The sequence below is a fragment of the Sorex araneus genome, chromosome 4 (genome assembly GCF_027595985.1).
Source record: "Sorex araneus isolate mSorAra2 chromosome 4, mSorAra2.pri, whole genome shotgun sequence".
In the NCBI taxonomy this organism is placed as follows: Eukaryota; Metazoa; Chordata; class Mammalia; order Eulipotyphla; family Soricidae; genus Sorex; species Sorex araneus.
Genome location: NC_073305.1, coordinates 12,712,315 through 12,735,865, shown reverse-complemented (window position 1 = coordinate 12,735,865; position 23,551 = coordinate 12,712,315). Strand labels below are relative to the sequence as shown.

Genomic DNA, 23,551 nt, shown 5'->3' with positions numbered 1-23,551 from the left:
TCAGGGTTTACTCCTGGCCCTGCGGTCAGAGATCTCTCCTGGCAGAGTTTGGGGAACACCGGGAATTGAACCCAGACCAGCCACATAGAAGGTAAGCACCCTAACCGCTGCACAATCTCTCAGCTCCCATTTTTTTAGGGGGCATCTACCTTTTTACGTAAACAGAAAATCCCCCCAATTGCTACAACCAACCCCCCTCTGCATTAGTCCAGTGTCCCCTGACCCCAGCCCGGGGCGGGGGGTGGGGGTCACCCTCTTGGGGAACACTGGTGCAGAGGCCTTGCCGCTGAATGGATGTGCCTCCAGGGCAGCAGGAAGGGAGGTAGCAGGCCTCATTCTGCCGGGGGGGGGGGCAGAGGCTCCCCATCCTCCCTACCCCCCCACCAGGTACCTACGAGCACCCCACAGGCTCTTTCCCAGCCCCCCTGGCAGGACCCCCCAGCCGCACTCTGGACCCCCATGGGTCACTCCCCAAGGAGGGCAGAGCCCTGTGGTTCGGGCGCCAGGGAGAGCCGGGCAGGGGTGCAGCTCACCGAGGGTAAAGGCGGCGAGGAAGGCGGTGAGCACGCTGCTGGCACACAGCAGCTCCACCTTGGCCAGGTCCAGCTCCTCGCGAGACACGGCGCCCAGCAGCAGCGCGGCCAGCGCGGCCAGGAGCCCCACCACGGTGGCCTGCACCTGCGGGCGGGAAAGGCCAGCACGGTGGGGGACGGCCCTAGGGCCCAGGCTGCAGGGGGGACGGCCCTAGGGCCCAGGCTGCAGGGCACGCACAGTCGCTCCCCCTAAACCAGGCTGACAGCCACTGCACCCCAGGAAAGCAGAACCCCCCCACCCCACCCCACCTTTCCTTCAGCCCTTGTCCCTGGGCAGGGCTGGGGGGTGGGGAGCAGTGCCAATCCTGGAGGCAGGTTCTTCCTCTTCCCTCTTGCCCCAGCCCCTCTCTGCTGCCCGGGCGTCCTGCCGCCTCCCTCCCAGGATGGGCACCACCTGACTGGGGTCCGCCTTTGAAGGGTGCAGAGAGCATTTGGTCTATCCTGATTTGGTCCCTGGCACTGCAGATGGCCCCCCTGAACACTGCCAGGAGTGACCTTTGAGCACAGAGCCAGGAGTAGTAGCCTTCTGGGGAGGGTCTCATAAAAAGCTCAACAGCAGTGCTCAGGGGAAAGGCCCAGGGGGAGGGGTTCCTGCAACGTCGGAGAGAGGAAGCAGCATCACCGCACAGGGCAATCACAGGACTGAGAAAGTGGATGCAGGGAGAGAAAGGCGGGGAGCAGGCCTGGAGCAAGAGGCTGATGGATCTTTCCGGAAGATTCCAGTCAGTCTGGTGCGTGAGTGCAGAGGCACTGGTGACCCCGGGTCCCCCAAGTTCAGTGCAGGGTGTGGGACAAAGGCGCACACAGCTGGTCCCCTTCTACCTAAGCTTGTCAGGCTGCAGATTTGAAAGTGGGGGTATGGGGGTGGGCAGCATGCTCCACAAAGCAGAGGACGCGTCAGTCACCTGAATGAGGGCCAGGTTACTGCTGATGACTCTGTGCTTCTCCCGGGGGTCGTCAATCTGGCCGGTGTTGGCCTGGGAGAGAAGGCAAAGGGCGCAGGGTCAAATAAGAGAAAAGGCGGAGGGTGGGTCCTTCGGAGGAGGTCGGCCACTGTGGGTGGAGGGTGGAGAGGGGACAGGTCAGGGAAGGGACCACTATGACAGGGATAAGGGGAAGCGGTATCTGGGCGAGAACTGGGTTCTGAAAGGAGGGAAAGTGAGTAACATGCTTGATGCCCAATCAGGATCAGTATTAAAGTGAGTGACATGTGTGATGCCCAATCAGGATCAGTATTGTAAACCACAGTGCCTAAGAGGGTTAAAAAAATAAAATAAAAAGTGCAGCCATAGAAGCAGGGGGCTGGATCAAAACTGGGGACATAGGCGGAGACAAGTGGATACTGGTGAAGGGATTGGTGTCGGATGATTACGAGCTTAAAACTAAATCATGAGGGGCCGGAGTGATAGTACAGCAGGCAAGGTGCTTGCCTTACATGTGGCTGACCTGAGTTTGCTCCCCAGCAAACTGAGTATGGTCCCCTGAGCACTGCCCTGAATAATTCCTGAGCACAGCATTAGGAATAACCCTTGAGTATCACCACATGCGGCCCCCAGACAAGAGAAAACAAAAAACTAAATCATATTTAAAAAATTTAAAAAATACTGAATCATGAATAACTTGATTTAGTTATAAAATTAAATTTAAAAAAACAACAAACCAAAGTGCGTAAATAAAAATAAACAACCTATAGAAAATGAACCAATTAATCTCAATACTTTTGGGGGGAGGTTGGAGGAGCTTTTCAGCCACACCCAACAGTGCTCAGGACTTACTCCTCGTTCTGTGCTCAGGAATCACTCCTGGAGAGGCTCTGGGGACTGAAGGGGTTGAACCCAGGTCGGGAGCATGCAAGGCGAGCACCCTACCCGCTGTACGAGGTCCCTAGTTTAGTCTTTTTACTGATTTAAAAGTGCCAGTATTCTACAATAGTTTGCATGCATATTCATCTGAGTGTATCTCTAGATGCCCAGTTTTTCTCTGATACACCAAAGATCCTATTTGCAGGTTTTTAAACATTATTATAAAGCTTTAGACTACATTTTAAAATCAAGGTTGACCACAAGTCTTTCTCCTTTTTCCTTTTTTTCCGACCGTATCTCCTTGCCTTTTCTCACTCATTTATTCCTTCCACTTTAAAACAGTCTGTATGCAGGACATAAAGAAACAGGGTAGGGGAATAACTAACAAATGTTCCCGTGATCCCATCTGGCAAATTGATAACAAGTGAATTAATTTTATCAACCGAAACACGGAGAACTGATAGCTTCGCAGTGTTAATGTTACCCTTGCTGGCCTTAATCTCTTCTCTTCATAACATTCTGTGCTGCTCTTAAACCCCCAGTCATGGGGCCCAGATGGCTGACGGGGTGGGGGGGGCCCAGAACATCCTCAACAATCGGGCTGAAAGAGAAATGAAGGTGATACGGGCGCTCCGCCTTGAGAGCAGGCCAGCGTGGCCGTGGGAAAGGGGCTGACAGACTGGGAGGGGGACACAGGGAGAAAACTTACTGCGGTGGACAGCCGAGATGCCAATGTCATCTCCAGGTTCCCCTTCAGGCCCACCAGTGAGGGCACCAAGGTCAGCAGGTCTTGCACTTCCGTGAACACGGGCCAGTGCTGGTGGGGAAGAGAGAGGACATGAGTCCCAGCATGCAGACAGCATCTCGGAAACTTCTGGAAGCCTCACTTACTTTTCACCATCAATAACTACAACTGACCAGTTACTTTTTAAATTTTTTTTCTCTCTTCTGGTGTTTGGGCCAACCTGATGATGCTCAGGGCTCACTCCTGCCTCTAAGCTCAGGGCTCACTCCTGCCTCTCTGCTCAGGGCTTACTCCTGCCTCTCTGCTCAGGGCTCATTCCTGGTAGTGCTCAGAGAGCCATATATGGTGCTGCAGATCAAACCCAAATCCTCTGTGTGCAAGGCAAGTCTCTCTCTCCTGCTCTAACCAATTTCTTTTGGGGTGGGGGGTCTCCTAAGTGGTGATCTGGAGGCCCAGGAGCCGCTCCTGACAATTCTGGGCCAACCAGGCGGCTGGCAGTTCAATGGAGAGTGGAAAACACAGTGCTCAGGAGTTCCTGGGCCACCCACAGTGCTCAGGGACCCCCAGAGCTGCACCCAGCAGTGCTTGGGGACCATGTGGTGCCGGAAACTGAACCAGGGCAGGCCGTGTACACACCTGACACCTGGACTCTCTTCCTGCCTTACCTGGTCTCTTTACGTGGCTGTATGTTTCTGTGACTCCTGGCTCTGTGCTCGGGAACTACCCCGGCAGGGTTCAGGGGCTCCTCAGCGGTACCGGGGATGGAAGCGCAGCAGACCACAAGCAAGGCAAGTGTCTTAACCCCTGTCCTATCTCTCCGGAACGAAGTGGTCTCTGATTGTGTCTTACACGGCTTCGGCCTCAGCACCCGCTCGTGAGAGAGCAGGATCAGACTCCGGGGTTCCGCCGTGAACCGCAGCCCCGGGCGGCCCGTCCCGGCCAGGAGATGGCGGGTTGATGTGCTGGCCCCCACACACTGGGCAAGTGCTCCACTGCTAAGCCACAGCCCTGGCTCAAATACCAGCTTCCCTTGTTTCTTCAGAAGGGGGGGGGGGCACAGCCAGGAGTGCTCAGGGAACACTCCTGGAGGTGCTCATGGACCGTATGTGGTGGCAGGGGTGGGTCACGTGCCAGCCCAGCACCTTAACCCAGCACCTAACTCCCCAGTCCCATTGAACACCGGCCTTCTGGGCAAACTGACCAGTCCAGAGGGGACCTGTCCATGGATGGGGCCACCGTGAGCCCTGCTGGGAGACCAGGGGGTCAAGCTTAGCAGGTGGAGGGGGACCAGCTGTCTCTGGCTCACGGACAGGCAGGGAGGTGGCGGGTGGCCACCCAGAAGGCCACGGCAAGTGCGCAGAGGAGATGGGGGGACAGTCTGGCCATCCCCCGGGACTGAACATCTACATTCACCATTCCGGGTCGAGAGGCAGCATGACAACATAGGAGCCCACGGAATGTATGACCCCACGGGACACAAAGCCCTCCTCCCTCATGCCTCTTCCCCAGTCGCTCCAGCCCCCTGGCCCTGGAGCAAATGGTGGGGGGTGGGAGAAGGAAGAAGGAAGAAACTCCCCAGGACCCTCACACGTTCTAAGACGAGTCGGGGATTCGAAGACAACCAGGAGACAGGAATGCCGGGTGGGAGGCAGGGTATGTGGGATGGGAGAGATGGGGAATGCTGGTGGGAGTTGGGGATGGGGGCGGGAGGAGGATCGTAGGCTGTGTCCTCGCTCCCGGCCTCTGCCCATACCTCTACCCATCGGGGGCCTCCACCCCCAGCCCTCTGCACCCACCAGGCTCCTGGGCTAGCCCGAGTCTTGTCTTCCCCTTGGAAGAGACCCCCGGGGCTGGTGTAAAGGTCATGGACAATCCGGTCAGGTTCTCTAGATCATCCATCCACACCGTCCTGCACGGTGGGTGCCGACAGATGGGGAAACTGAGTCAGAAAGCCGGGTCAGTGCCCTGTGAACCTTAGACACGGGTCCCTTGAGGACGGCCCCAGGGAGGCTGAGTCAGGGCAGCTTGCCCGGGAGCCCAATGTGCAACTTCCCCTCCCCCCACCCCCGTCTGTCCTTACCAGGACACCCAAGGACCCTGGTCCGCCCGACCCCCATGCCCCACGTCGCCCCTCGGACGCCCATACGCACTTGGATGGCGTTCATGACGAGGCCCGCAGCCATCATGCCCAGGCCCGACAGCAGGATGGGCACCACGATCTGGACCGTGATGGTGCAGACGGTCTCGGGGAAGACGCCGCGCGGGGACCGCGTGAGCTCGCAGCGGAAGCCTCGCAGCTTCCTGCCCTGGAAGCGGAACTCCAGTTTGAGCTGCGTGACCACCATGACCGGGCCAAGAGGGCTATCCGGGCACCACTGGCTGCTCCTCCCCGCCCACACCGGGCCTCGAAGGTGCCAGGGGGCTCGAGTCGGCTCAGGGGGTCAGCTCCCCGACTTCCCGAGAGTCAAAGGCCGGTGAGCCTGGGCGGGCCCGGTCAGCTGGCACTGGGCACTCCCCGCAGATTCGGAGCTCGTCAGACACTGGCTGCTGTGTCCACCGGGACCTCCCCGGACCCGCCCCCTGCTGAGGCGCTCCCTGTCCCTTAGCCTGGCCTTGATACCCTCGGGGGTGGAGGGCGGGTGGCACACTGGCTTGTGCTGAGTCCAGACGATGTGGACACTGGAGTGACGCTGGCCTTGGCCAGCACCACCTGGGGGCCTGTCTGGTGAGGTGTGCGGGCCCGGGGCATCCCGTGCTCTGGCAAGACGAAGCCCAAGAGGTCAGCGCACAGGACGTGCCGGCCGGCTCCTGCCCCAGCCCCCAGGGTGATAGTGGAGTTTCATTTTATTTGATTTTGATGTTTGGTTTGAGGCCATACCCGGTGATGCTCAGGGGTCACTCCTGGCTCTGCACTCAGGGACCACTCCTGGACGTGCGTGGGAGACCATCTGGGATGCCAGGCTTCGAATGTGGGTTGGCCGCGTGCAAGGCAAGAGACCGATGGCTGTACTGTCTCTCCAGGAGAATTTTAACCCTGGTGGCTGAATGGGGGTGGAAGACGGGAATATGGGGTGGGACGTGGGGATGCAGGGGGGAGATGGGAATTCCGGTGGGATATAGGAATACAGGTGGGAGACAGGAATGTGGGTGGGATATGGGAATGCCGAGTGGGATATGGGAATGCAGATGGGAGACAGGAATGCAGGGGGATACGGCACTCTGATAGGTCTGGTCAGGCTGCACCTGCCCCTCCCACAGGTCTGCTCAGACCCTGCCCAATGCCTGACCGGCCCCCAACTCCGGAGGCTTCAGATGAGAGCTTAGCACCCTCCTCTCAGGCCTCACAGCACTTTTTCTTTGTCCTCTCACCAGAGACTGATGATTCTCCTTATCTACCAGCTCATGAGCCTGATCACCAACAGCTAAGGGCCTGCGGGAGGGAGCCTCTGGAAAATGAAAAATAAAGAAAGAAATGCCTCTCCTGTTAGCCTGACCCAATGTATATTATTTAAAAAAAACATAACCTGGAGCTGGAGTGATAGCACAGCGGGTAGGGCGTTTGCCTTGCACGCGGCCGACCCGGGTTCGATTCCCAGCTTCCCATATGGTCCCCTGAGCACTGCCAGGGGTGGTTCCTGAGTGCAAAGCCGGGAGTAACCCCTGTGCATCGCCGGGTGTGACCCAAAAAGAAAAAAAAAAACATAACCTAACAAAGCCCTCCACCCCCTATTCCCACCTCCAACACACACACACACACACACACACACACACGTGTTTGCACAAACCCCTCACACACACACACCTTTCCTCCCCCCATGCTGTCCACAGCTGATTCCCACAGCTCCCTTTCACTCCCCTTTCCTTCTCTTACCACACGCCTGGGTGAGCTGACCCCACCCCCGTCTCTCCCTTCTGACCTATTTCACTTCACATAATCCCCTCCGTTTTTTCCATTTTTGCTGTGAGTGGCAAGATTCTGCCTAATTTTATTTTATTTTATGGACAGCCAAAAAGGACTCCACATTTCTAGTGGCCCCCGGCTTCCTTCCCCCACCACATCAGCAGGCACTTCTGACGCGCGTGCCAAGGGAACACACCTTCTGCTTCCACATTCAGCTCCTGTAAATGGCGCCACAGGCTCCGTGTCCCGGACCCCCACACTGCCAAGAGCGCGTTCCTGCGCCCCCCTTTCATCTGTCTGCACTGCCTGCGGGTGGAAGGCACTCCCCGCCCTGCTCTGTTCGCCCAAGACCCCTGTGCCCCGGGGAAGCGAGGGTTGCTTTTGCCCTTGAGGACAGAGCCTTTGGGGTACCCAGACACAGCCCTCAGAGCAGGGAAGTGACTCAGTCGATTGCTCCGTGGAGGAGCATTTAGGTCTGACCTTGGTTAGACTCTGGTCTGAGCACCCTGGGAGAGCTGTGAGCCCATCAGACGCAATCAGACCTTCTCCCCAACGGGCTGACCATGCTAAGGAACAGAACTCGGTCAGGAGTGTGGGATGTGCTTGTCAGGGAGCCCCTGATTGGCCGAGAACACAGCCCAGCACCCAGTCACCAGTGATGGATGGAATGAATGAATGAATGTGTGAATGAATGAATGAATGAATGAATGAACCATCGTTGTTCCGTGCCCTGAGCAGCTTTACAGCGTCTACTCCTGTTGAGTCATTTCACATCTAACCATCACCAGACACATACCATGGCTCTCGGTGGTCCCCAGGAGGCTCAGGGAACTGCACAGTGACAAGGCCCTACATAGGGTCACACCTTATACTGGCCCAGAGGCAGGATCCAGGCCCTCGGTCACTGAGCCCAGCTCAAGCCGCCTCCGCCTCCCTCCCCGGTGGCCACTCCCTGCATCGCTGCCCGTCTGCTGTGGCCCTCCGACTGGGCCTCGCTGACTGTTCATGGGACAGAGTGACAGTCCAAAGGGTGGGGTGCTTGTCTTGCAAGCGGCTGACACAGGAGTCCTGAGCACCACTGGGTGTGGCCCCCAAACAAAGCAACACACACACACACACACACACACACACACACACACACACACACCAAATGGGTCTAAGGCAGGAGGAAACTGAGAGAAATGGCGTTTTCCTGAGCATAGGCTGTGTGGGTGACGGGGATGAAGGAGACACCATGACCAGGGGGCCAGGCTGGGGGGCCAGAATGGGGGGTCGGCCCCACTTCTCAAGCTGGAAGGAATGGTCAGATGTCCCCCTTTCTGCCCATTTCCAGACAGATGTCCCCTGTCGGGCCTCAGCACCTCCCGTGCCATATCCGCAAACATTCTGATACAAAGTATAACTGTACACGGTGCAGAAGATAAGAAACCCGCAGAGGGTCCAGCTCAGCAAGTAACAATGATCACAAAAGCATTTTTCTCTTTTTTTCCCTCTTGTTCAAAAAAAGTAAATCAAATGCCAAAGCGATAGGAAAGTAATTAAAAAGCAGTGAAAAGTTCAGAAGGAGATACGCCCCCACACTGGTGGTGGAGGGAGTATGAGACATTTGTTGTTTTTTTTTTTCCTGTACATACTTTCTATGATTATTTACTTTCATAGCCACCATAACATAGACTGTGACCCCCCCCAAAAAATAAAGATATTATTTTATGAGGTTCTTTTTTTTTTCTGTTTCTGTGTTGCTATTTGCTTGTGGGGTATAGCTGAGTGCCGGGAACCCATGCCTGGGAACGGCCAGAAACCCACGCCTGGGAACCAATATGTCAGTACAAACTGACCTGGGACTAAGGAACAGCCGCTTCTTGGGAAAGGTTGCAGGACAATGCCCAGGGAAACTGCCATCAGGGCCCACATCCAGTGTTGTTAAACGTTTGCATTCTTTGCTACTCTCCCATTCTGCCCACTTCCTTATATAATCAATTATAAAAGACTAGCTCAGGAGAAATAAAGTTGGAGCTTGCTCCCATCCTTGCGTCTGTCTGTGTCTGCCTCTTTCTTCTTGCGTCTGTGTCCTTTTCACTCGCGCACCCTCTCCCAGCTACCCATGTTGACCAAGTCCCGCGGGACGGGACAGTGAGGAGTTGGTACAGCCTGGAGTCTCTCCCAGCTCAGGGGTCACTCTTGATGGCTCTTGGGGGACCCTGCAATGCTGGGAACCAAATCCCGGGGCCCCAGCAATGCCACACGTGCGCGCCAGTCCTCTGAACCACATCCCTGATGCTGATACAAAACGTGAGGACGAAGTGGGTCCCCGTGCGCTGGCTCCTAAACGGACAAACAAACATGCGATTTTACAAATATCAGTTCAGTGCCCCGTGGAAAATGCAAGTGAGCTAGACCTGATTCCAGGGGAGTTATGGGCCAGCAGAGGGACCCTCGCCCACCTTCTTCCATCTGCCCAGGGGAGCGGCGGGACAGCTCCCAGGCCAGCAGGCCCAGGAAGAGGTTCTGCCGAGAGCAGCCCTGGGAGCAGGACCCCGAGGCCAGCGCCCTCAGAACCCTCCTGTGCTGTCACCCCTCCCTCCTGGGGGCCGAGCACTGGCTCACGTGCTCACATGCTCCTGGGTCTTTCTGGGCCGCCCCAGGCCGGCGCTGATGGTCCTCACTGGCCCGATGCTGCCCCAGCTGGCTGAGAGCTCCGAGAAGCCAGCGACACTGGTCCCTGGTTCCCAGGGAAGGGTCTTTGGCTTTTTCCAGCTGCTGTGGTGGCAGGGCCAGCTGGGACACACTCGCTCAGGGTGCCCGAGTACAGCTGGGATCCCGGGAGGAGGAAGGGCCGGTGACCCCCCACCGGGGCCTACCACCCCCGACTTGGCACATCGAGGGGAACCTGATCGCTGACAGCGTCGAGGCTGACTCCCAGCTGCGCTCATGTGAGCCCCACCCCCTTCCATCCCTGCTGAACTGTCGAGTTCCAGAGCTGACACCCCAGGGCACTCCCTGTCCCCTTCAGAGGACTGGACATCACCCCAGGTGTCAGGCATATGCTGACTCTGGAGAGAAACCTCCCCTGCCGCCATCCGCCTTGTGCCCCAGGCCCCACAGGGCCCACGGCACTGAGCGGCAGAGACTCTCCCCTAGGTTGTGGGGGTACAGGGCCCCCGTCATTATCAATGCAAAGGGGCAGCTGATCTGGACTCAGACGCTGGAGTCATGCACTGCCAGCACCCCCAAGTGAGGCAGGGGGCTGGTGGGCTCGCCCTGCTGTCCAGTCCTGCTTCGCTTGCCGGACCCCCATGCCCTAGGGCCAGTCTGCATCACACCACAGTCTGTGTGGAGTGTGCAGGGGAGGGTAGGTGGTGGGGGGGTGGCTCGAGACTGACCTGCCCACAAGCCAGTGCTCCAGCCACTAATAAGGTCCCCTGCCACAGTAGTGGGATAACATGCTTCTCCCTGGTGGGAGTTTCTCCTCCCCTACGCAGACCCTCTGGGAGAAACGGGGGCTCCCCCCACCCACCCCACCCCCACAGGGCCTCTTTGTCCCATTCAGTGCCCAGGACCCTGCCTCGGGGCTTCCCTGGAGGAGGGACTCGAGTCCTCCAGCCTCTCTCTGCTCTATGTCTTTCATCTGCTTTTGCTTCGACTTGCTCAGCAGTGCTCAGGGGCGAATCCCGGAGCTCAGGGATTTCTCCCAGTAGCGATTGGGGGTGGGGAGGGGGTCCCTGCAGCGTCAGGGATGGAGCCAGGGTCACTGCATGCAAGGCTGAGCGGCCTCCCCACCATGCTGGGCTGTCCGGCCCTCGGCTCCAGGGAGGTCACTGCGCAGGACTGACCCCTGCCTCCTTCTCCCCTTGGTCCCTCACAAGGCGCAGGGCTCCCCCCGACCCGCTGGCCGGCCCCCGTCTCTGGGTCCAGCTTGACAGTTTGAGGGAAGCAGCCCCCTTGGATCATTCTCCACCACAGACACGCACCCTACCCCGAGGCCGCTTGGAGTCAGTCAAGGAGGACACAGGAACAGTCCACCGACGTGATTACTCAGACTACGTATAAAGAAAACAGTAAGCCCAACAAACGCCACGGAAAGCCAATAGCAGGGCCAAAACGATTGTGCAGGGGGCAGGGCACTTGCCTTGCACATGGCCCACCAGGGTTCGATCACCCACCCACAGTGATCCCTTGAGCACAGAGCTAGAAGTAAGCCCTGAGCACACTACTGGGTGTGGCAAAAATGAAACAACACCCCCCCCCCCAAAAATAAAACCTAATCCAAAAAATCAAAAGATACACAGAAAAGGGGGGGTGTAAAACCACAAAAATCAAAGCAAAACAAACAAACAAAAAACACGTAGCACGTTCTCTCACTGTTCAAGGGCCAAGATCCCTCATCTGTAGCGTCCCGGGGTGTCAGTAAGGAAAAGGCGAGCACGCCGCAGAACACGGCAAAGGCTGGCGTCGCAGGACACAGAGCCAGCCCACCGAGGCACACGGGGGGCCTGTCCCTGCGCCTAGACGGATGTCCCCTCCTTCTACACAGGCGTCAGCCCTCTGAGCCCTGAAACCTGCATGTCTTAATCATTTCCAGAGAGCAAACGCTCAGCGGCCGCCCACGGTCCCTTGGGGGACGGCCCCAGAGCAGCTGCTGGAGAGCCATGTCCCCTCAGAGTGACACGGCACTTGGGGAGATATAGGCCAGGAGGGGGCATGGACAGCCTCCCCCATGCAGTCAGCCCCCATGAGGTGAAAGCGCCTTTGTCCCTTTCAGCCCAGCCCTGCAGGGCCCAACTGTGTGCAGAGCGCCCCCTGGTGGGCAGCTGACCCTCCCCGACCGGTGGCTTCGCCCTGCTAGCCTGTCTGTTCTCCTGGCCAATACCTCGTTTCAAACTGTGCCGCAGGGGACGGAGCTTAAATCACCAGTGAGAAGTTGGGGGACCCCAAGGGAGGGGTCTTCGAGGGCAGTGTCCTTGTGCCAAAGCAAGAGGGCCTGGCCAGAGGCCTCTCGCTTCTCCCTCTGGACGGCATGCAGCCAAGAGGGCAAAGCTGACCGCTGGGCTAAGACCACATCCCAGCCAGGAATCGCCTCATCCCGGGAACCCCTGGGGAGATGACGGAGTCCCTTACTGCATCTGTAAGGCGGGGGCCCCAGACAGCTCTAAGACACCCACCTGTGGTGGAAGAATGTGGCTAATAGGTTTCACAGAGAAAGAGAGGCACAGAACACGCCTGGAACCATGAGGCCCAACTAAATGGAACATGCAGGGGCCAAGATGCCCCTCCCTGCCCTCCTCCGTGCCGCTGAAGGTCTGGATCTCGCGTTCGTCCTGCTTCCCGGCTGGTGCCTTTGCCAGAGTGCCCGCCTGGCAGCCTTTTCCTTTCAGCAAAGCTTTGCTCGCTTGTGCGTGGAGCCTAGCCTGGCTCCTGGCAGCCCGGCCCCACAGCACTCACTCGGAGGTGGGTGTTCTGGTCCTGGGGGCCGAGACCACCCTACCTGACCCAGTGTGGGGAACCCACCGTGGTCAGAAACGCTCAATCCAGGAGTGTGGATCTGACTGCGCCGGCAACAGAGAAATGGACAGATTGAAATGGAGCTTTGACATCTCCAAGGGGCGGGAGGGTGGCGCTGTGGTTGGGTCAAGCACAATGACCACAATGACCAGGTTCTAGTTATGCAGCCCTGGAGGTCCCTGACCACTGCAGGGTGTCACTCGGGAGGCCTCCAGCACCACCTGGTGGCCCGGTCACCCCAGCATTGCAGGGCCGGAAAACTCTGTGCATCCTCAGTTCGGGTGATGCTGAATTTCCAGCCTGGTTAGCTGAGAATCACTGGTGAGGTCCCTGGGTACTAAGTACCACTTGAGAGAACCTCCCAAGCAGATATAAATAAGGGATGGTACAGAAGGTAAAGCACTTGCCTTGCATGTGGTTGAATCAGGTTCAATCCCCGGCATCCCACACGGTCCCCTGAGCACTGAGGTGAGAGTAATCCCGAGGCACAGGCAGGAGCAACCCCTGAGCACTACTGGCTGTGCCTCCCCCCAATAAACAAAGAAATAACTACCAAGAACCACCCTCCCCTCTAGGTGTGGATTCTTGCCACAGACTTGAGAAAGAGTCGGCATCCTTATACCAGGTGAGCACCTGGATCATGCCATGCCTGAAGTCCAGTCCCTTGGATAGTACACTTAATGATGTTAATGAAGTCCTTTAAAGCATAAGGTAGATTAAACACCACCTCTGTCACCTGAAACTAAAAAGAATCCCACCCAGTTTGAGAATACTCCACCCTGTGGGCCACTCCACCTCAAATTGCACCCAATATATAGCTGCCCACCCTGTGGGCCACATTAAGCAGTGCCCCTCCCCCAATCCCCGTTCCCATTGTTCCCTCTTACCTGGTAATAGTTCAGAAGCATGCCGGCTCCAGACATGCCCAGGCCCGAGAACATGAAGGGCACCGTCACCTGACGGGCGATGGACCAGGTGGTCTCCCTGCAGAGGTCAGGCCCCAGGGACTTAGCAACAAGCCTCGGGCTCTCAGGAGCACTCGGGAGCACTCCCTCCTCCGAGGCCGCGGGGACTCTTCCTGCGACGAGGGTGTGGGGGAGCCCCAGCTCCTCTGGCCTCCTCTGCCGGGTCTCCGTCCTCTCCATCTGGACACAGCTGCCTGGGACATAAAGCAGCAGGGCTAGAGGGCAGCTGACCGGCACACTGGACACCAGGCCGGCCAAGGCGCTCTCTCACCTGGCCCTGCCCCACAGCTGCCCCTGCAAACCCAGTTGACAACCACCTCCTCTGGGATATGCATATGTGTTGTTGTTGTTGTTGTGGGGGAGAATAAGAAGACCAAAGATGATTAAAGAAATGGAATCAGGGAGGCTGGAGCGATAGCACAGCGGGTAGGGCGTTTGGCTTGCAGGCGGCCGACTCGTGTTCGATTCCCAGCATCCCATATGGTCCCCTGAGCACCGCCAGGAGTAATTCCTGAGTGCAGAGCCAGGAGTCACCCCTGAGCATCGCCAGGTGTGACTTAAAAAAAAAAAAGCCTAAAAAAAAAAGGAATAGGGGTTTGTCTGGAAACTCTCTGCTCTGTAAAGAGTAAAGCAACAACTGTGAGTCAAAACAACATGGTGGTGTGCATTTTGGAGGAGAGAAACGAGGCTGAATCTCAGAACGAACAACACTGTAACACCCTCCACGTGGGCCATGCTTGAACCTGGTTCTGTCCAGGGCCCCCAGCAGCCCTGCACGGGCCTGGGGTCTGGGAAGACGGATGCTCCAGAAGTGCCATTCTCCATCCACAGGGGCTGTGTGTACGGGCTGTACTTGCTCGCACTTGGAACTCGCTTTGGGACTTTTTTGTTTGTTTGTTTTGTTTTGTTTGCTTTTTGGGTCACACCTGGCGATGCACAGGGGTTACTCCTGGTTTTGAACTCAGGAATTACTCCTGGCAGTGCTCAGGGGACCATATGGAATGCTGGGAATCAAACCCGTGTTTTCGCGTGCAAGGCAAACGCCCTACCCTCTGTGCTATTGCTCTAGCCCCTGAACTCGCTTTGGGTCAAAAGCCTTTTACTTTGGGGCCGCTTGGAAGAGGGATTACCGTGGAAGGCAGTGAACCACAGCTGAGTCAAAGCACTTAGAAGGAAAACCAAGGTGTGGCCAAAATCTCACGTGCCCGGGAAGCTAGGGGTCCGCCCCGGAAGGTCAGGGTAGTGCGCAAGCCCCAGGGGGTGTGGCATATGCTCAGGAACCAGGGGAAGCAGGGCACCCCCTCCTGATTGAATGCTGGCAGCGCCCCCCTCTCTCCCCATGCCCCCAGAGTCCCTTTGCAGGAGTTGAGTCTTCTCCTTCCAAGGGAGGAGATAAAGGAAGCTCCTGACCGCTCATTCCCCGTGTGTCATCAGACACACAGAATAAAGAATATAGATGACTGGGGCCAAGCCAAGGCAGTGTGTAAGGCACTTGCCTGGCACGTGGCCAGCCAGGGTTCGATTCCTGGAACCACACAGAGTCTCTCAATCATTGTCAGAAGCAATTCTTGAGGGCAGAACCACGAGCAACCCTGAAAATCACCAGGTATGGCCCCCAAGTGAACAAAAATATGTAGGGACAAAAATTCTTCTTCAGAAAAGCCACAGAAAAGGCTCAATTCAATAGCACACACAAGAAACCCTGGTTACGTTCTCCCCTCTGGACCATGATAAGCCTCGTTAGTGACTTCTGGCACAGGATTTACTTAAACGTGACAAGATCTTTACACGGAGATGTATTTGCATGGATGAGATAGGAAGGTATTTTTTAGATGTGGTACAGGCTTACTATAGACCATTTAACTGGGCTCCCAAGTAACTGTAATGTCGGTAGTATAGCAAATTATGATGAGCAGCTTTAACTGTATGTTTAAGCCATGTTCACAAGCTTAAAGCTGGAGCTCAGAATTTAAGCAATTCTTGAAATGGATGCATGTCTCCTTAGTATACAGGTTACAAAGTATTTTTTGAAAAGGATGCCCGTTCTGCCATCTGAAATATGTTGAGCTCAACTACAACAACAATTAAAATAACATGAAACCTGAAAAGAAACAGAAGAGTCAGTCTGCTCACAGGAACCCACGTCAGAACAGTGATGCCTGGCTGGAGAGATATTACAGTGCTTAGGGTGCTTGCCTTGTGCAGCCAAGCCAGGTTTGATCTCCAGTACCCCATGCAGTCCCCAGAGCATCACCGGAAGTAATTCCTGATTGCAGAGCCTGGAGTAATCCCTGAACATCACCAGGGGCCCCCAAACCCCCCAAAACCAAAAAAATTAAATTAAAGTGATCCCGAATGAAGTCCAGACAACACTCCAACCAGATTAAATAAAACTTTAACTCTTTGAAAATGTTCAAAGAACTTAAGGAAGCCTGCCTAAGGATGTAAAAGGAAGTACAAAAATGAAATCTAACCAGAGGCTACAAAAATGTAGAGAAGCTAGAGAATATGGAGAACTGTCAAGAAAATTGAGATGATCACATAACAATGGTTTTTAAAGACTCAGACAGAAATACAAGAATTGTAAAGCATAACAGCTGAGATGTAAAATCCCTGAGAGCCCCTCCAAAGAGCTGAGTGCTGAAAAGAGGCAATCCTTTGAGGGCCGGAGAGAGAGCTCAATGGGCAGTGCTTGACTAACATGCAGGAGGCCGACATTCGATCCCCACCAACACATGGCTCCCCAAACATCCCCTGGAGTGATTCCCGAGCACAGAGCCAGGAGTAGCCCCTAATCACCACCAAGAAGTGGCCCCAAGACCAAAATCAAAGAAAAAACAGCCAGAAAGATAGTACAAGGGTTAAGGTGCTTGCCTTGCATGCAGCCGACCCCCGTGCAAGTCCCCAACTGTATACGGTTCCCCTGAGCACCACCAGGAGTGAGCCCTGAGCACAGGTGAGGGTGGCCCCCAAACCCAAACCAACAAAAGAGAACTGATGAGTATGGAATCTTGCATGTGGCCGACCCAGGCTGGATCCCTGGCATCTCATCCCCCGAACCTACTTGGCAGGATTCCTGAGCACAGCCAGGAGTGGCCCCTGAGCACTGCCAGGTGTGGCTCAAAAACAACAACAACAAAAGTAACTTGATCTTGGGTCAGAGATAGTGTGGGGGTACACACTTGCCTTGCACAGGGTAGACACCACGTTTGATCCTCAGAACTGCATATGGTTTTCTAAGTTCTCTAAGCCCCACTAGGCTGAGCACAGAGCCAGGAGTAAGACCTGAACACAGCTGGCTGTAACTCAACCTCCCACCCCCCCCCAAAGTAAAATATTCTTTTAAAAATTATTATTGCTACAGTAATGTGTTTATGAGTAACATAGTTTACAAAACACACAAAAAGCATCAATAAGGAAATAATAAATCAAGGCAATGTTGAAGACTTGCCTTGCATTTGTGAGGCCTGGAGGTTCAACTCCCAGTGTGAAAAAAAAATCCACAATTGTAAGGGATTTTTTAATAACAAGTGTTTGCAGTGCAGCCCCTTGCTCACACATGCTAGATTTTAGTTGAAATCTACACTTGGTTACTGTAACAATGGATTAAAGACTTTGCAATTAGACCAGACTCCATAAAACACACTGAAAAAGCCCACAAGCAAGAACTCTCTAGGACATCGACCTCAGAGGTTTCATCAATAAGTGATTCCAGTGGCAAAGGAAACAAAATCCACATCCACCAAGTGGGTTACATCAAATATAAACAGTTTTTACGTGGCAAAAAAACTCGTGTTAAAATAAAAAGATACCCTATTAACAGGAGAAAATAGCTGCACCACAAACATCAGATAAAGATGTTTAAACATGTATAAAAGAGGGGCCGGAGCGATAGCACAGCGGGTAGGGTGTTTGCCTTGCACTCGGCCGACCCGGGTTCGAATCCCAGCATCCCATATGGTCCCCTGAGCAACGCCAGGGGTAATTCCTGAGTGAAGAGCCAGGAGTAACCCCTGTGCATCGCCAGGTGTGACCCAAAAACAAACAAACAAAAAAACATGTATAAAAGACTTACAAAACTCAACAATAACAAAAACCCAACATCCTCCTTCAAAAGTGGGATAGCTGATGAACAGACACCTCCCCAAAGATGACAGTAAAAAGCATTCGTCATCATTTATTGTCAAGGAAATGCAAACCAAAATGGCAATGAGTTATCGTCCCACACCTGTGAATGTGGTGCATATCATAAATTCCAGAAACAATCAGTGTTAGCAGGGATGCAGCGAAAAGGAAATCTATTTCATGGTTAGTTGGTGGGAATGCCAACTAGGTCAGCCTCTGTGGAAGGCAGTACAGAGATGTTTCAACAGTATATGATGGACCAGGGCCAGAGAGGTAGTACAGCAGGTAGGGCACTTGCCTTGCATACAGCTGACCCAGGTTCAATCCCCAGCATCCCCTATGGTCCCCTGAGCCCCACCAGGAGTGATTTCAGAGCCAGAAGTAACCCATTGCCATCACTGTGTGTGTCCTTCACCTAAGAACAAAGGAATATGAGGGGCGAGAGAGATGGTACAAGAGTAGGGCACTTGCCTTGCATGCAGCCAACCCAGGTTCAGTCCCCAGCACTACACGTGGTCCCTTGAGCACTTCCATGAGTAGCACTACACGTGGTCCCTTGAGCACGTCCATGAGTGATCTCTGAGCACAGAGCCAGGAGTAAGCCCCGAGCATTGTCAGGTGTGGCCTCAGAAACCACAACAAAATAAATTGAAGAATATGAACATGCTTCCATCTGACTCAGTGACTTTACTTCTTGGTAGCCCCAGTCACAGAAACATAAATTTGAAAAGACACATGTTCACCTATGTTCACTGCTGCACACAGAATAGTAGTTGCATAAGCACCAACCAAACGTCCAGTGGCAGTGACTAGACAAGAAGCTGTGGTAGAACAGCAGAAACACCATCTGCTCTCCGATGTCCACTGCAGCACTATTCACCATAGCCAGAATCTGGAAACAACCTGAGTACCCAAGAACAGACTAATGGATAAAGAAACTATGGCACATCTACACAATGGAATACTGTGCAGCTGTCAGGAAAAATGAAGTCATGAAATTTGCCTATAAATGGGTGGACATGGAGAGTATCATGCTGAATAAAATGAGTCAGAAGGAAAGGGACAGATACAGAATGACTGCATTCATTTGTGGGATATAATATATATACATATATGTATGTGTATATGTATATATATACATATATATATACATATACATATATAGTAGAAGAATAATATCCATGGCCAGGGTAAATAGGGGTTAGGAGGACCGGTCAATGGCTGGAACTAACCACAAGTGTGTCTGGGGCTGAGGGTAGGTAAGATAGAAAAGAGACAGTATGATAATAATAGCTGGGAATGATCACGCTGAACGAGATCTGAGAGTTAAAAGTAGGTAAGGGATATTCTTGATAACGTTTCAGTATCAATATTACAAACCACAATGCCCGAAAGGGGAGGGAGAGAGAGAGAGAGAGAGAGAGAGAGAGAGAGAGAGAGAGAGAGAGAGAGAGAGAGAGAGAGGAAAAGCGCCTGTCAAGGAGGCAGGCAAGGGGGGGGGTGATGGAAGGGAACCTGGGGACACTGGTGCTGGGAAATGTACACTGGTGGAGGGACGGGTATTGGAACACTATGACTGAAATCCAATCATGAATGGCTTTGTAACGCTCTAAAAATTTGAGAATAAAAATAAAGCAGGAAAATGGAAAAAAAAATGTGGTAAAGACACACAATGGAAGAAGACCCAGGAATCTCCACACCTTCAAAGCAGGAGCTCTCTCCTCGTGGAGGCCGGGGTCGAGCTTTTCCAAGGAGTCCCATGTAGGAAGGGGAAGAGCCGCATTCCGGGCCCAGGACTGGGCTCTGGGGCTTCCCCACCCCATCCGGCCATCTGTGAAGCTCAGAGGTGCCAGGGTCTCCCCGACAACTGTTCCGGCATCACTGCTCCCCACCCCATCCCTAGGTCCTGCAGGGCCCTGCCTGGTCTGTACTGGTGACCGGAAACCAGGTCTGATGTGCCACGTGCAACCCAACATCAGCGTCTGCCTCAGTCCGGCGAGGCTGGACGGCCTCAGCGGGGGTGGCCGGAGGATCAGGAGCCTCCATTCCCCTGTGATTGGCAACATGAGGCCTGGCCAGACCCCTGCCCACAACCCGGACCCCTGCCTGGTCTGCAGGCCCCTGCCCGGACCCCGGACTCCCGCTCTCTCCATGCTGCTCCTGAGGTGGGGGCTTCTCATTCCTCACAACTCACACCCCCCAGAGGCCTGTCCCGCTCACTTCTGTGCCCCTGGGTGGAGGAGAGGCCAAGGACCCCTGACCTAGGGTCAGTGCCACCTCCTTTCTGCTTCGGTCCTTCCTGGTGGGTAAAAAGCCAGTGGGTTTTGCCCCCTGTCCCAGCAGGAGCCCCGGCCACCCGCAGGTTCGTGCTTTGGGGCCTGGTGTGTGCGTGTCTGGGGCCCATCTGATTCCATCCACGCAGCACGTGAACACATTCTCCCGCCCAGACACGCCTGGCTTCCAGGGATGCTGAATGACAGTCAACCAACCCCTGCAGGGGTCCCTGGGAATGTAAGATCCCGCTGGGGACCACCGCCTCTGACGGGCACAAGGCAGGAAGGAGGGACCACGGGACACCCTTTTCTGGCAGGAGGAGGTGGTTCTGGGGAGACACAGCATCATCCCCGGCAGGAAGGGGGCCTTCATTTCGGCCCACCCTCCCGGTGTCGGCCTGGTCCTCTGGCAGCTTTGGAAGCCTGTGCGTTTGTCCGGCCTCAAACACTGGGTGGTCTTGCCTGATGGCTTCCGTCCTTTGGGGAAGGGGAAATGAAAGCAGAGGAGGGAAAGGGGCTGAGAGGCTCGTGCGTGTCTCAGGGAATACTTCTAGGAAAACTTATCCTACCCGCTGCCAGCTGGTTATCTTGGCTCTGAGTCCCCGAGATGCTGAGGCACCCCACAAGCGGGTTATCTTTCTAGACCAGAGGCTGGGAGAGCTGACCGGTTCCTTCCAGACCACAGTGTCTTCACGAGTGACAGTGGGCGTGACAGGATGAGCAAAGAGCCTGGTCCTGCAGGCAGACCTTTGCTTTTATTTTAAGTTTCTGGCTCACACCCAGCACTGCTCAGGGCTTCCTCCTGGCTCTACACTCAGGGATCACTCCTGGCGGGGCTCAGGAGTCCCCTCCTGATGGAACCCGGGCAGGCAAGGTCCTACCCACTGACCTGTCTTACCAAATCAGAAGTGGACGGCATCTGGGGTGGGCTGGATTTCAGGCTTGCTGATTTGAACTGGGGACTGATAATTGTTCTGCTTTATTCATTCTCTAATGATGGGGCGGGGGTGGGGGGTTGAAGGAGAGAGTACACCCTGCAGCGCCCACGGGCTACCCCAGTTACATGCTAGGAGGGAGGGGGCGAGCTGTCCCTCAAGGTGCTTGGAAACCACGCATTGCTAGGAGTTGAACCCCAGCTCCTGTATAACTCTGGCCCTCTGGGCGACCTTCCTGGCTCGGGTTTTTGTAGTTACTTTATTATTGTTGAGGTGAACCGGTTGCAACGTTACCGTTTAGGGTTTTTGAATTACAGTAACTACACCTTTCACCGCCACAAAGTATCCCCTCCCCTGGGCTCCAGGGTTTACCCGTCCGTCCCTAAGCCAGCCCCTCCTCCCCTGCCAGCTGTCTGATGACCGACTCCGCCCATCCCCGTGTCTCACCGACGAGTGCCATCTCGGGTATCCGTCCTCTGACTTACCCGGCCAGGCAAACCGACCGGCGGCCCCGCGTCTGCACCACGCAACCCCGGCGGACCCCCGCCCGCGGCCCAACCCCCTCCATGCCCTGCAGTTTCAGCTCGGGGGAGGCGCGTCTGTGGAAGGCAGGCGCCGGGACGCACCTGGGGACTTGCAGATCAGCAGGTCGGACCGCGGCTGGACCAGGTGCACGGGGGCGGGGGGGGGGGGGCAGGCGCGGCCAGCTCGGAGCGCGCGTCCTTAATCCCCTTTAGACGTGGATTTGCGCAACCCCTGCTTTCGCCCCTTTCCAGAGCCCCGTCCCCTCCATCCCCGCGCCCGAGCTCCCCCAGGGGCTCCCCGGGTTTATCCCACCTCCGTTGCGAACGCGCACACACACACACACACACACACACACGCACACACACACCCCGGCCGGGGGGGGGGGCGCAGGGTAGCACTTACCGTTACCCCTCCCGCAGGCAGGCTGGCGAGGAAGCGGGAAGGGTCGGGCCACCGGGTCCCCGCCCAGCCCCGCGGGCACCGCCCCTAGCAGGGACGGGCCTGGGACGTGGCGAGGGCGGCTCGGGGGCGTGGCGAGGACGGTCAGAGGAGTGGCAAGAGCGGAGTGAGGGCGTGGCAAGGGCGGTCCTTGGGACGTGGCATCGGCTATAGGGGGCGTGGCGAGGGCTGCCCGGGGCGTGGCGAGGGCGGAACGAGGGCGTGGCAAGGGAATGCTAGGGCGGGGCTATCTGGGGGCGGGGCCTGCTGGGGCCGGGGCGGGGCGGGGCGGGGCGGTCCAAGCTCAGGGGTCCAGTCTCAAAGACCTTGTGAGGGCTGCGGGAATTTCGGAAGTTCGGGCTTTACACACCCCTCCCGCCGGGCGGTTGCGGCTGACTGCCTGGTGGGACGGCCTGGGGTCAACTGTCACATCCTGTTTTAAGTTGTGAGCCTGCAAAGCCAATGGATGGAGCCAGCACCCCCGTCCTTGGTGGCCCCGCATGCTCCTGCCACTCTTCTCAGACCTGGTTTGCAAACAAAGGAAACCGGATCTGGGGCTGAGGAACGCCCTGAGAGGAGAGGGAGCAGGAAGAGATCCTTGTTGGAGGGATATGTGACCACTTGCTGGTCCCAGAGCCCAGGTGTCTTGGCTGAGGGGTGGCGCCCCTCAAGGCTCCAGGGCTGGTGTGGGGGCAGAGGTGACTTGTTACTGTGGAAATGGTCAGAGCAGTGAAACGTTCCATAGTTCCCTGGTGGACTGCAGATCTGCATGGTGTCATTTTCTCCTTCAATATCACACACACACACACACACACACACCTTTTTAAATTCGTGTGTGTGTGTGTGTGTGTGTTGTATGTGTGTTTAGTTTTGGTGCCATACCATGTACCATATGGTACTCGGGGTTTACTCCTAGCTCTGTGCTCAGGCATCATTCTTGGTGACACTCTTGGGACCATATGTGGTGATGGGTCTCAAACCAGGCTGGGCCTCAGGCAGGAGAAGTACCCAACCCCTCTATACTACCTCTGGGACCCCATCTTTCCACCCTCCCAGAGCAAGTTTTACGTACCCCGGCTTACACATTTAACCTTTAATACTTAAATATACTTGCCTGATAAACTGGTTTTTTTTTCTTTCAAACATTCCCATAGTTTGAGCCTCTCCTGGAAGTCTGAAGTCAGTCAATGGGAAGTTTCTTGGGGGTACCAGTGAGCACTAACATGGAGAGCCCTGGCTTCCCTGCTGGAAGGTGAGTTTGCCTAAAGTCGTTTCTTTCCGTAACCAACGCTCCTTTCTGATTATACAAATATTTCACTTTGTATGGGACACTTTTTGTACAATTTTTTTGCAAAATAAAAACCCCAAACAAACCAAAACCACCTTTAAATCTTGTACGAAGTTGCTTTGTACTGAGATGCCCATTTGTGACGTGGATATGGGCGGGCACGCGGGGGCCCTGCCCCAGGCCACATCTGTTTTCATGCCCATCCCTTTGCCGGTCCAGCATCCACCTTACACTCATCTGGGGAAGTCCTTGTCTTCCCCAAACGGCCTTCAGCGCAGGGGCAGGAGTCCCAGCCCCGGGCCGGCCCAGCGCCTGCCCAGCGCCTGCCCACCGCTCAGAACCAAGGTGCAGCCTGCTGGGCAAACGCCCTTGCAATGAGTAGCTGGCAAGGCCCGGCTTCACCTCTACATGGATTGAAGGGGTGCAAGATCTGACCCCGCAAAGAACTTTGGTACACAG

At 55.5% G+C, this 23,551-nt stretch overlaps 1 protein-coding gene across 3 annotated transcripts in view; it reads right to left on the bottom strand.

Annotated features, from left to right (window-relative positions):
- Positions 1-21,882, bottom strand: part of SLC41A3 (solute carrier family 41 member 3) — a 33,772-nt gene extending 11,890 nt beyond the window's left edge. Inside the window, exons 1-5 of one of the 3 annotated variants that reach the window (XM_055135815.1) lie at positions 21,769-21,882; positions 13,431-13,702; positions 3,105-3,212; positions 1,499-1,570; positions 534-678 (exon numbers count right to left, since the gene is read on the bottom strand). In XM_055135815.1, the coding sequence (XP_054991790.1) occupies positions 534-678; positions 1,499-1,570; positions 3,105-3,212; positions 13,431-13,688 (583 nt within the window). In that variant the 5' untranslated portion in view covers positions 13,689-13,702; positions 21,769-21,882. Of the gene's footprint in view, positions 1-533; positions 679-1,498; positions 1,571-3,104; positions 3,213-5,290; positions 5,486-13,430; positions 13,703-21,768 lie in introns of those variants that run through there. The other 2 variants (XM_004603797.2, XM_004603798.2) reach the window with 2 other exon arrangements.
- Positions 21,883-23,551: the final 1,669 nt, after the last annotated feature.